This window comes from Stegostoma tigrinum, chromosome 14 (assembly GCF_030684315.1).
Source record: "Stegostoma tigrinum isolate sSteTig4 chromosome 14, sSteTig4.hap1, whole genome shotgun sequence".
In the NCBI taxonomy this organism is placed as follows: domain Eukaryota; kingdom Metazoa; phylum Chordata; class Chondrichthyes; order Orectolobiformes; family Stegostomatidae; genus Stegostoma; species Stegostoma tigrinum.
Genome location: NC_081367.1, coordinates 76,039,183 through 76,051,968, shown reverse-complemented (window position 1 = coordinate 76,051,968; position 12,786 = coordinate 76,039,183). Strand labels below are relative to the sequence as shown.

At 43.5% G+C, this 12,786-nt stretch overlaps 1 protein-coding gene across 2 annotated transcripts in view; it reads left to right on the top strand.

The window, feature by feature from the left end:
- Positions 1–12,786, top strand: part of LOC125457937 (collagen alpha-5(IV) chain-like) — a 229,248-nt gene that overhangs the window by 141,927 nt on the left and 74,535 nt on the right. For both annotated transcript variants that reach the window (XM_059651241.1, XM_048542743.2), the window contains exons 26-28: positions 4,333–4,501; positions 6,670–6,762; positions 9,216–9,320. In XM_059651241.1, coding sequence (XP_059507224.1) covers positions 4,333–4,501; positions 6,670–6,762; positions 9,216–9,320 — 367 coding nt within the window. The remainder of the gene's footprint in view (positions 1–4,332; positions 4,502–6,669; positions 6,763–9,215; positions 9,321–12,786) is intronic.

Below are 12,786 nucleotides of genomic sequence, written 5' to 3'. Positions count from 1 at the left end.
ATTCTGTTTAAACAACTACATTGGGACATTTGTCCAGAGCTGTCTGTTTCCTGCCTTAATTGGTATGTCTAAAATTATTAGTTCAGTCTGTATCACACCAGATCGTTTATTTTCAATTGGGAGTACTGTTCATTTTGGAGTTTGGTTAATTGGGTGTAATAAATCTTTTTTTCAGTAATTGATAGTGCTACTGGCATAAGAGATTTAAAATATTGAAATTTGTCACTTAAGTTTTCCCTTTTAGGTCTAGTTAATTAGACCAATATCTGTGAAGTTCTTGCTCTGGCCTCCTGTTGTCTTCGCAGCAGCAACACCGTTTTCTTTGCTCAAAATCCCATTGACACTATCGAGCCCCTATGTGTACGAGTTACAGAGGCACTCGGGTGAAGGTGTTAAATTGGGGGAAGGCAAACTACAACAATATAAGGCAAGAACTGGATAATTTTGATTGGAGGTGGCTGTTTGAGGAGAAATCCACATCAGACATGTGGGAGTATTTCAAATGGCAGTTGATAAGAGTTCAGGAGCAGCATGTTCCTGCGAGAATGAAGGATAGGTTTGGCAAGTTACATGAACCAAAGGTGTTATAATTGTGATCAAAAAGAAAAAGGAAGCATACTTAAGGTCTAGAAAGATGGGAACTGAAGAAGCCCTTGAAGTATATGAGGAGAGTAGGAAAGAACTTAAACAAGAAGGGCTAAAGGGGTTCATGGAAAGTCATTAACAAACAGGATTGAGGAGAGTCCCAAGGCTTTTTATACATATATAAAAAGTAAGAGGGTAGCCATAGAAAGGGTTGGCCACTCAAAGACGAAAGAGGGAATCTACGTGTGGAAGAGGTAGGTGAGGTCCTACATTAAGACTTTGTGTCGGTATTCACCAAAGAGAAGGAATTGGTGGGGGATGATCTCAGGGAAGGGAGGGTTGAATTCCCAGGCCAAGTTGCTATTAAAAAGGAAGCGGTGTTGCGCATCTTAAAAAGTAACAATGTAGATAAGTCCTGATGGGATCTATCCTGAAATATTGAGGGAAGAAACAGGAGAAATTGCTGGAGCATTGACAGACATTTTTGTATCCTCTTTGGCCACAGGTGAGGCCCCAGAAGACTGGAGAATAGCCAATATTGTCCCATTGCTTAAGACAGGTAACAGGGATAATCCAGGAAATTACAGGCCTGTGAGCCTCATGTCAGTTGTAGGAAAGTTATTGGAAAAGATTCTCAGGGACAAGATCTATATGTATTTAGAAGTAAATGGACTGATTAGCAACAGACAAGGTTTTGTGCAGGGAGGTCATGCTTCACTAACTTGATCGAATTTTTTGAGAAGGTGACGAAAATGATTAAAGGAAAAGTGGTTGATATTCTCTAAATGGAGTTCAGTAAACCTTTGACAAGGTCCCTCATGGCAGACTGATGCAAAAGATGAAGTCACATCATATCAGGAATGATCCCAGGATGAGGCATTCCACTCCCGCACATCCCAGATGGCCGCGTTCTTCAAGGACCGCAACATCCCCCTCCCCCCGTGGTGGCCGAGAACGCCCTCGACCGTGTCTCCTGCATTTCCCGCAACTCATCACTCACACCCCGCCCCCGCAATAATCGCCAAAAGAGAACCCCCCGAGTCCTCACATACCACCCCACCAACGACCAGATACAACACATCATCCACAGACACTTTTGCAATCTACAATCCGACCCCACCACTAAAGACATTTTTCCATCTTCACCCTTGTCTGCCTTCTGTAGAGACCACTCTCTCCACGACTCCCTTTTCCGCTCCACATTCCCCTCAACTCCACCACACCCGGCACTTTCCCCTGCAAACACAGGAAGTCCTACACTTGCCCCCACACCTCCTCCCTCACCCCCATCCCAGGCACCAAAATGATTTTTCACATCAGCAGATGTTCACCTGCACATCTGCTAACGTAGTATATTGCATCCGCTGTACCTGGCGTGGCTTCCTCTACATTGGGAAAACCAAGCGGAGGCTTGGGGACCATTTTGCAGAACACCTCCACTCGGTTCGCAATAAACAACTACACCTCCCAGTCATGAACCATTTTAACTCCCCCTCCCATTCCTCAGACGACATGTCCATCCTGGGCGTCCTGCAGTGCCATAATGATGCCACCTGTAGGTTGCAGGAACAGCAACTCATATTCCGCTTGGGAGCCCTGCAGCCAAATGGTATCAAGGTGGATTTCACAAGCTTCAAAATCTCCCCTGCGATCCCAAAACCAGCCCAGCTCGTCTCCACCTCCCTAACCTGTTCTTCCTCTCACTCATCCCCTCCTCCCACCTCCATCCGCTCCTCCTTTTCCTACCTACTAACCTCATCCCGCCCCCTTAACCTGTCCGTCCTCCTCGGACTGACCTATCCTTTCCCTACCTCCTCGCCCATACTCTCCTTTCCATCTATCTTCTCCTCTATCCATCTTCGGTCCGCCTCCCCCTCTCTCCCTATTTATTTCAGAACCCTCTCCCTATCCCCCTTTTCTGTTTATGGGTCTGGGCCTGAAATGTCAGCTTCTGTGCTCTTAAGATGCTGCTTGGCCTGCTGTGTTCATCCAGCTCCATACATTGTTATCTCATATCAGGAATGAGCTGGCAAGATGGATACAGAACTGGCTTAGTCATAGGAGACAGAGGGTAATGCTGGAAGGATGCTTTTCAGAATGGGGAGTTGTGACGAGTGGTATTCCATAGGGGTCACTGTTGGGACATCTGCTGTTCGTGGTCTACATGAAGGATTTGGAAGAAAACATAGATGGTCTAATTAGTACTTTTGCAGACGATACAAAGATTGGTGGAGTTGTGGGTAGTGAGAGGGACAGTCAGAGGATATACCAGGATATGTATCAGTTGGAGGCACGGGCAGAAAATTGGCAGATAGAACTTTCCCCTGACAAATGTGAGTTGATGCATTTGGAAGGTCTGGTACATATGGAAATTATACAGTGAATGGCAGAACTCTTAGCAGTATGGATATGCTGAAAGGTCTGGATATGCAGGTCCACAGATCACTGAAGGTGACAGAGCAGGTAGGTATGGTTGTAAAGAAAAGTCTATGGCATGCTTTCCTTCATTGGAAGGGACACTGAGCATCAGGGTAGACACGTTATGCTGCAGATTTATGGAGCTTTAGTTAGGTTCTGGTCACGACACTACCAGAAGAATGTGGATGCTTTGGAGAGAATACAGAAAAGGTTTACTAGGATGTTGCCTGGTACAGGGGATTTTAGCTATGAAGAAAGTTTGCTAAACTGGGTTTGTCTTAACTGGAACGCAGGAGTTTAAGGGGTGACTTGACAGAAGTTTACAAGATTGTGAATGGCATTGATAGAGTGGGAGGTACAAGGCTTTTTCCCAGAATGGAGGGGTCAATTACTAGGGGACACAGGTTCAAGGTGTGGTGTGGGGGAGTTTAAAAGAGATGTGCTAGGCAGATTTTTCACAAAAAGGTGAGTACCTGGAATGTGCTGCCTGAACAGGTGGTGGAAGCAGGTATAATAGCAGCATTCGAGCAGCACCTGGATAAATACATGAACAGGAAGGGAATAAAGGGATATGGATCCTGTAAGTGAAGGCAGTTTTGGTATGGAAGGGCAAAATGTGTTGGCGCAGGCTTGGATGGCCGAAGGGCCTGTTCCTGTGCTGCACTGTCCTTTGCTCCCTCACCTGTTTCTCAAAGCAGCCTCAGCTGTCCATTTTGAATACTGATAGGTACAGCAATTGTAAGAAAGTCATCTTAAATGTTCTGCTTTAATCTTTTCCATTGTGTTGTCTGATTCTGGCCCATAAATGATAATAAAATCAGTCCCCAAAAGGTAAGTAAAATTGTTAAAGCTCTGAATATTACCCATGTCCATTAATAGAAATCCAATTAAATGATTTTTCTACTCACTTGCTTTGCCTAAAGTAAAAGTATCACATGTCCTTTAAAAGTTTGTAATTATTTATAGGGAATGTCAAGTTGAAGGAGTTATCAATTAAACTTGCTGAATAAAAGACAATTTACATTCCGTGTAGGCTAGACTAATGCAATTTTGCCATAACACGGTTCTTACATTATGATTCATCATCACAATAGTGCATGCCTGGTTCTCGAAACTGTAGTTCTTTCCTGACTCCCCACGGAGGAACAAGCACACATCAAAGCTGAGCACTTCTGGCAAGTTGCTGTTCATTCAGCTTCTCTGTCGGTTTTCAGCTCATGTTAGAACAAAGCAATTTGGAAACCTAAAATTGCAATTCTTTATCATTCATTACATTATTTAATGGTAAGCTGTATTGAGTGTTATTTTTCCAAAATCTTTTATTTGCAGACACCATTTCCATCAAAAGGTGACAGAGGTCCACAAGGTGTCCCTGGAAACCCTGGTATCCCAGGACCTATGGGCCCTCCTGGGCCACCTGGGTTTGGACCTCCGGGTAGACAGGGGCTCAAAGGAAATCGTGGCGTACCTGGATTTCGAGGAATTGATGGTGTCCCAGGTTCGTTAGACAGTTTGAAATTAAATTGTAAAAATGTCTATCACCCCTCAATTCATATTCTTTGCTGTGGGCAACACTGACTTACCAGCACATTCTGTTCAGCTAAAATGTAGAACGGTTGCCAATACTGATTACAGCAGGGATAGTGGGAACTGCCGATGCTGGAGAATCTGAGATAACAAGGTGTAGAGCTGGATGAACACTGCAGTCTCTTGATGCTACTTACCCGCTGTGTTCATCCTGATTAAAGCAGAGATCTGTTTGTTTCAAACTGTTTCAGATTTAACTCAACCCATTCATAAACTTCACATTACAAATCACTTGTGTGACAGGAGTAACAATTCTAGAGTTAACAGGCCGTTTAAAGCTTAAAAAAACTGACCTTTCTGGGGATGCAGAGGTCAGGAAAAGGCAAACACATAACTCTCTCTCATCTCTGTTGGCACAGAATTGGATTTCAGGTCATTATCGGCAGATTTGAGCCTATGTTTCCTTCACCACACCCCAATTCCCTTTCTATTGGTACTTGGCCTTGCCCGAATGCAAACCTGCATTAATATGTAATCATAGTAATGGTCAGATCAAATATAACCATAGAATCCCTACAATGTGGACACAGACCCTTCAGCCTAACAAGTCTACACTGTCACTCAGAGCATCCCACCCAAACCTACTCCCCCATAACCCACCTAATCTACACATCCCCAAACACTACGGGCAATTTAGCATGGCCAAGCCACCTAGCCTACACATCTTTGGACTGTGGGAGGAAACCAGAGCACCCAGAAGAAACCCACACAGACACAGGGAGAGCTTGCAAACTCCACACAGACAGTTTCCCAAGGCTGGAATCAAACCCAGGTGCCTGGTGCTGTGAGACAGCAGTGCTAACCTCTGAGCTATTCGCACCAACTCCTACACAGGACAATGATGAAGGGGTGTTCGGGAATTCAGCATCAATATTTTATGAAACTTAATTGCGCCTTGCTTTGTTTTCTGTTGATGATTTTCAACATAAATAAATTTTGAATTGAAAAATGGAATACATTTTCATATGAGCCTACAGGACAAGTTTGAGACAATGTGTAGTTTTACAAATATCACATTTCTATTGTAGAGGACTCAGTGCGTCTAAGGAATACAGAAAAGATGATAAAAGTTTTAACACCCCTATTATACAGGAATAGCTGACCACATCTGAGGTAGTACAGAAATGTTGTAAATGGCCTGAATGTTTCTGAACTAGGAAGTTGATTACAATCTCATTAACTTATATCTTAAATCTTTATATCTGTGGCTATTAACTGAGAATAAAATTGCACTGTTTGATGATAATCAATATTTCAACATCTCAGCTCGCACTTAAAGACTGGATGCCTGAGCTAGATGTCTGCCAATGACCTATTGTAAAATAACTGCAATTCAGCAGAGGAAATAGAAAATTGGAAGTGTTGAGCCTTCTTTGTTTTAAAATCACCTTTGTTGAACTATGGCAATGCTTAATAGGAAAATCTTATTCATTGTAACTGGTTGTCACACAATGAGACCACATCAAGACAGCATGGTGGCTCAATGGTTAGCTCAGCTCCCTCGCAGTGTCAGGGACTCAGCTTCGATTTCAGCCTTGGGTGATTGTCCATGTGGAGTTTACACATTGTGCCCGTGTCAGTGTGGGTTTTCACTGAGTACTTTGGTTTCCTTTCACAGTCTAAAGATGTGCAGGCTAGGTGTATTGGCCATGCTAAATGCGAGGTTATATAGATACAATACGGATCTGGGTGGGACACTCTTCAGAGGGTCAGTGCATACTAAGTGGGCCAGATGGCCTCTTTCTGCACTGTCAAGTTTCTATAGTTCTAAAAGAAAAATTGCAACCTCAGCTTCAATTTCTGAAGCTGTTTAGTTGAGCATGATCCATGGCAGTGCATGAATTTCTCCCAAAACTTTATCAGTATTATCTAAATTTTACTTCTCTCAGTTTTGTTTTACTCTGCTTTCCCACAGCAATTTCCTTAGAGAAACACCACAAAAGGATTGGGCGATTCAGTTCCTGCTGGCATTTTCATGCTACGTTGTTAAGATGATAGGAAACAGCGCCCTGGATTATGTACAATATTTTCTTTCATAGTTCCATTCACTAAATCTGTCACCGCTGCTCTTTGTTGTAGGCGAGAAAGGGGAGCAGAATAATGGGTCCCCAATCCCAGGCCCAACAGGGCTTCGTGGTGAAACAGGAGATACTGGGCCAGCAGGTTTTCCCGGTAAGTACAGATCCTTTTGTGTAGATAAATTTAGCAATAAGTGAATATTCCACCAATAAGTCCATGCTAATATTGGAAAAACTGATGCACAGAAGACGACATTTGTCTATTACTACTTACTGTTCGAGCCATTTTCGTGCCCTCAGACTTCATCTATTTTCCAAAGATTCTTCAGATCATCTGCCGGTCCTGTCTCCCAAGGCCGAGCTGCACTGAGAAAGTTTAGAGATTCCTCCATTGCATTCCTCTCTTGTCACAGTTATTTTGGATGACAATCCTAACTGTGATGCGGAGCTGCTGGTGTTGGACTGGTGTGGACAAGGTCAGACATCACATGACACCAGATTATAGCCCAACAGGATTATTTGAGAACACAAGCTTTCGGAGCCTTGCGCCTTCTTCAGTGTTAGACAGATAGAGATAGTACTAAACACAGAAATTACAAGTAAAAGATCAAAGGGTCAGACCATTGATGAGGATGTACTAAACAAACCTAAAATGCTGTTGCGGCGATACCATCGTGATGGAGGATACCGGGTTAGAGTGCCAAAGCATCATTGTGATGAGGGATGTTCCTGGTTCGACTGGTCCATGGGTGTAGAGTTTCTGTAAGAAATCTGTAGTGTCATGACAGAAGCTGGAGTTCCCTGTACAATGGGTTTCAAGATGCCCTCAACATAGCCAGAGAGGGTCTTACACAGGGTTCCATTGCCTGACATGATGGGACGCCCAGGTGTGTTGGAGGAGGGTATTGCAGTTGACATAGCTTATACGATTTCAGCAAAGCCTTTGACAAGGTCCAACATCGTTGAATGATAAAGAAGATACAAGCTCATGTGATCCTTGGTAACTTGGCAAGATGGATCCAAAATTGGCTTAGTGATGGGAGACACAGGGTGATGTTAAAAGGCTGTGTGTCTGGAGACAAGTGTCTAGTGGTGTACCACTGAGATCAGTGCTGGGTTTCTTATTGTTCATGATTTATGTGAATGATATTGAAAAAACTTGGACGGAGTGATTAGTAAGTTTGTGGATGACACAAAGATTGGCCAGGATGTTAATAGTGAAAAAGGAGGTGTTAGGTTACAGGAAAATATGAATAGATTGGTCAGATGGGCTGTTCCGTGGCAGATGGAATTTAACACTGATATGTGAGGTGATGCACTTTATGAGAAGGAGCAAGACAAGGGAGTACTCAATGAATAGCAGGACACGAGGAAGCTCAGAGAAACAGTGGGATCTTCAGGTGCTTGCCGACAGGTCCCTGAAGTCAGCAGGACAGGTTAGTAAGGTAGTCAAGAAGGCATATGGGACACTTGCTTTTATCAGTTGTGGCATAGATTACAACAGCAAAAGGTTTTGTTGGACTCATTCAAAATCTTGGTTAAGCCATAACTAGAATACTATGTGCAGTTCTGGTCATTGCATTATAGGAAGGATGTGATTGCACAGGAGAGGGTGCAAAGGAGATTCACCAGCATGTTGCCTGGGATGGAGCATTTCAGTTATGAAGAATGACTGGGTAAGCTCAGGTTATTCTCTTGGAGCAAAGAAGGTTGAGGGAGGAGCTGATAGAGGTATATAAGTAAAGAAGGTTAAGAGGGCCATGGACAGGATGGGTAGGAATCAGCTGTTCCCCTTAGTTGAAAGGTCAGTAATGAAGGGGAGTAATTTTAAGATGAAGCACAGGAAATTTGAAAGGGTTTTGAAATGTTTTCACCAGAGAACCTGAAATGTCATAATATTCAAGGGTATGGGTCAAGTGCTTTAAAGTGAAATCAGTGTAGACAGGCCAGTACAGACTTAATGGGCTAAAAGGCTGTGTGTATCTATCACTATGACACTAATAGTTGGGAATAGCAATATTATTAAACCACTTGTAGTATCATATACTGGAACTGCACTGATTTAGATTTGTGTTATTTTACTACTAAACCTATAACTAGACAGCATATAAACACATCTCTTATATGGAGAATTGCCCTTTCCACTCTGAGAAGGGGTTGATGAATTCCAGCACAATCCAAGACATCAGAATGACAATTCTGTATAATTTCCTGAGGTAAGGGCAGTTTGCTTTTTTTTGTTTCTTTGGCCAATATTTTAATAGTGCACACCCCTATTCCTTATGGACAGAAACTGTTCACCAAAGTGGATCTTCACCACATTCTGAAGGTAAATTCAGAACAGCTAAGAAATGTTGGCCTTACCAGCAACACACACAAGAAACTCCCAGGAAAATATTTTAAAATGCTGGAGGGACAGTAAGCTTGTTCATCCTTAGTCACTTTGAACATCTGCATTTCCAAGGTTACTATCAAGGGGTTTCACAGCTGAGTGGTGTTGTAGGGTTGATAAATATGTATACACTGGAAACTTCCAATATTGAGGAGCATGGAATTTCACAGTGCTAAGACAGATTGAGATGATAAGCTTTAATATTGTGCTTTCAGGTAACCCTGGACCTCCAGGTCGAGATGGTTCTTCAGGTCCTCCAGGAGAAAAGGGAGAAACTGGACATTCAGAGAAAGGATCAACTGGTCCTCCAGGTCTTAAAGGTACAAAATGGTTCTTCACGTGGTTTCTTGTATTTGTTTCAATTCATTTTGGTGTGATGCAAACTTAAGGATAAACTAGCACAAGTGGTTAAAAAAGAAAGTTCCAAAAACTAACTTGTTAGAGTTTGAGTAATGTAATAATCCAATGTCTATTGCAATATCAAATTTTCAAACATTATTAACCTCATTGGATTTCTAATTCAAGCAACTAGTAATAAAGAAGACAGAGTTCATTTTTAATTGAAACCTCTTAATGGAGAGATGCATTCAGGTTGCAGCACCATGTAGAACTGTCTGTGAAAATCTTTGAAGGAGGGAAGAAAATTATCAAGACAGCAACAGGCTAAAAATAGAACTATTAGGGTTCTCTGATACTGTGCTAGAGGTTGGAAAGGAGAAGAAGTGATGTTTCTGCAGGAGGTCAGGAAGCTGTCCAAACATTGCTCAAAGGAGTTACATGGACATGCTTACGATGGCCAATTCTAGGGGATTGGCTGTCAGGATCTGTCAGCAGCGTGAGAAAATGTTCAGGGACCTTATGCAGAAAGTCAAAGTCAGTGAATGCATTTTCCAATGGCATGCCCAACTCAGCACACATCCATCCCATCATGTGGCTCAATGCATCACAGCCAACACACTTATCAGCATTCAGATACCCTGAACACACCCTCAGGACTGACCAAAGCAGTCAGCCTCACACCTCCTTCACATAATGTCAGCTGTTCAGCTATGACAGGCACATCAACCGAGCACAGTGCAACACATTTAATGACACTTCCTTCACTTTCGTTGGACAAGGTTTTAAATTAAAGGAGGCAACTATATGAAGGGATCATTTGCAAATCTAAGCCCCTTGGACCAGACAATGAGCCAGCAGTAAATGAAGTTGTTGCCTCAAATGTTGTTGAGAACATGTGGCATGATGCTATGAGCCAATTTTAGGCACCCTCACAAGTCCTACTTCAATCTCATCCCTCTTTTTGATCCAAGGTGCAAACTACTGGTGTAAACATTTACTTTCCAATCCAACCCTCGTCCCTCAACCCAGCCCTACTCCTCCACAATCCTGTTTTAAGAGACCCAAGATTTGTCACTTTGGCAACCAGTATAGCTACAACACAAAGGGCAGAAGAAACAGCAGAGTTCTGACATTCAGTAGAGGTAGGATCAGCATATGACTGTTAGGAGAGAGCTATAGCCAGCCAGAGAAAAATGGTAATGCATGCCAATTCCCCAGAAGGAAACACAGGGGTTTTTCTTGTCTGTCATGAAACATGGGTTTTGTGGACAATGATGATGAATTGCCCATCCCAAGATGCTCTTGAGGAGATGGCGATGAGCTGCTGCCTTGAAGTGATGCAGTCCTCAAAATGTATGTTCACTCACCGTGCATTAGAGAGAGGGAGTACCAAGATTATTACTCAGTGACAATGAAGTAATGGAGATTTGGTTCAAAATCAGGATGGTGAGTGTAAGATTGCATGGGAACTTGTAGTTAGGAATAGTGGCCATGTATCTCAAGTCCTTGTCCTTCTGGATAATAGTGGCCATGGGGTTGGAAAGTGCCATGGAAGGACATTTGGTGAGTTACTGCAATGTATTTTGTAGATGGTACGAACTGCTCATATTGAGTGTCGGTGGTGAAGTGAATGAATTTTGGAGAATGTGAATGGTTTGCAAATCATGTGAGCTGCTTTGTCCTGGATGGTATTGATTTTTTGAGTGTTGTTGGAACTTCACACATCCAGGCAATTGGAGAGGATCCCATCACACTCCTGACTTGTGCCTTGGATAATAACAGGCTTTAAGGAATCAGGAGGTGAGTTACTCAGCAGAGAATTCCCAGGTTCAAGTGTGCTATCCTAGCCACAACATTAACTGGCTGAGCCAGTTTAGTTTCAGTCAGTAGTGATTCCAAGATGTTGACATGGGTTTCAGTGATGTTCATGCCATTGAATGTCATGGTGCAATGGTTAGAATTTGTCCTTGGACATGGTTATGGCTCTGGCAGTTGTGTGGCATGAATGTTCCTTGCCACTTATCAACTCAAGCCAAAATGTGGTACAGGTTTGTTGCACATGGGTAATGATAAGACACATCCCAGGTCCCAAGAAGACATTCCACATCAAGCAGATGTTCATCTGCTCATCTTCCAATGTAGTATACTGCATCCGCTGTACCCGTTGTGGCCTGCTCTACATTGGGGAAACCAAGTGGAGGCTTGGGGACCACTTTGCAGAACACCTCTGCTCGATTCGCAATAAACAACTGCACCTCCCAGTCGCGAACCACTTCAACTCCCCCTCCCACTCCTCGGACAACATGTCCATCCTGGGCCTCCTGCAGTACCACAGTGATGCCACCTGAAGGTTGCAGGAACAGCAACTCATATTCCGCTTGGGAACCCTGCAGCCCAATGGTATCAATGTGGATTTCACAAACTTCAAAAACCCCCTCCCCACACTGCATCCCAAAACAAGCCCAGCTTATTCCCGCCTCCCTAACCTGTTCTTCCACTCACCTATCCCCTCCTCCCACCTCAAGCCACAATTCCATTTCCTGCGTACTAACCTCGTCCCGCCCACTTTGACCTGTCTGTCCTCCCCGGACTGACCTATCCCCTCCCTACCTCCCATCTACTCTCACCTCTACAGGCTCCATACCCGCCCCTTTAGCTTGTCTGACTCATCTCCACTTATCTTCTCCTCTATCCATCTACGATCTGCCTCCCCCTCTCTCCCTATTTATTCCAAAACCCTCTCCCCCTCCCCCTTTTCTGATGAAGGGTCTAGGCCCGAAGCGTTATCTTTAGTGCTCCTCTGATGCTGCTTGGCCTGCTGTGTTCAACCAGCTTCACACTTTGTTATCTCAGACTCTCCAGCATCTGCAGTTCCCATTATCAATGTTATCTTGGATTATCTTTGTTATCTTGGATATCTTTGTTATTTTGGATTCTCCAGCATCTGCAGTTCCCATTATCACTGGGCAAATTATGATGTCAGTTTTCATGCTGGAAAGGATGGGCACCTAGCTCTGTTGAAAGCACTGTGCCCTGTTGAAGCCCCCATGCTCTTTGATAGTGACAAGCGGATCACTAATGCATCAAACCTCAGTATATACTCCTAGCAGCATTCTATATGTTATCCTATCAAAGTCATATCATTGTGCTCCTGAGATGCTGCTTGGCCTGCTGTGTTCATCCAGCTTCACACTTTATTATCATAATTTGGCCACTCCGTAGGCTTCAGATGTATTTATGGTATGTCCTTATTAACGACCTTTCAAACATGGCATGCCAATATGGACTGCAGCAGTTCTATCTGAAGAACACAGCAGCAATGTTGGTGATAATGGGAACTGCAGATGCTGGAGAATCCAAGATAACAAAGTGTGTAGAGGGATGAACACAGCAGGCCAAACAGCATCTCAGGAGCACAAGAGCTGACGTTTCGGGCTTAGACCCTTC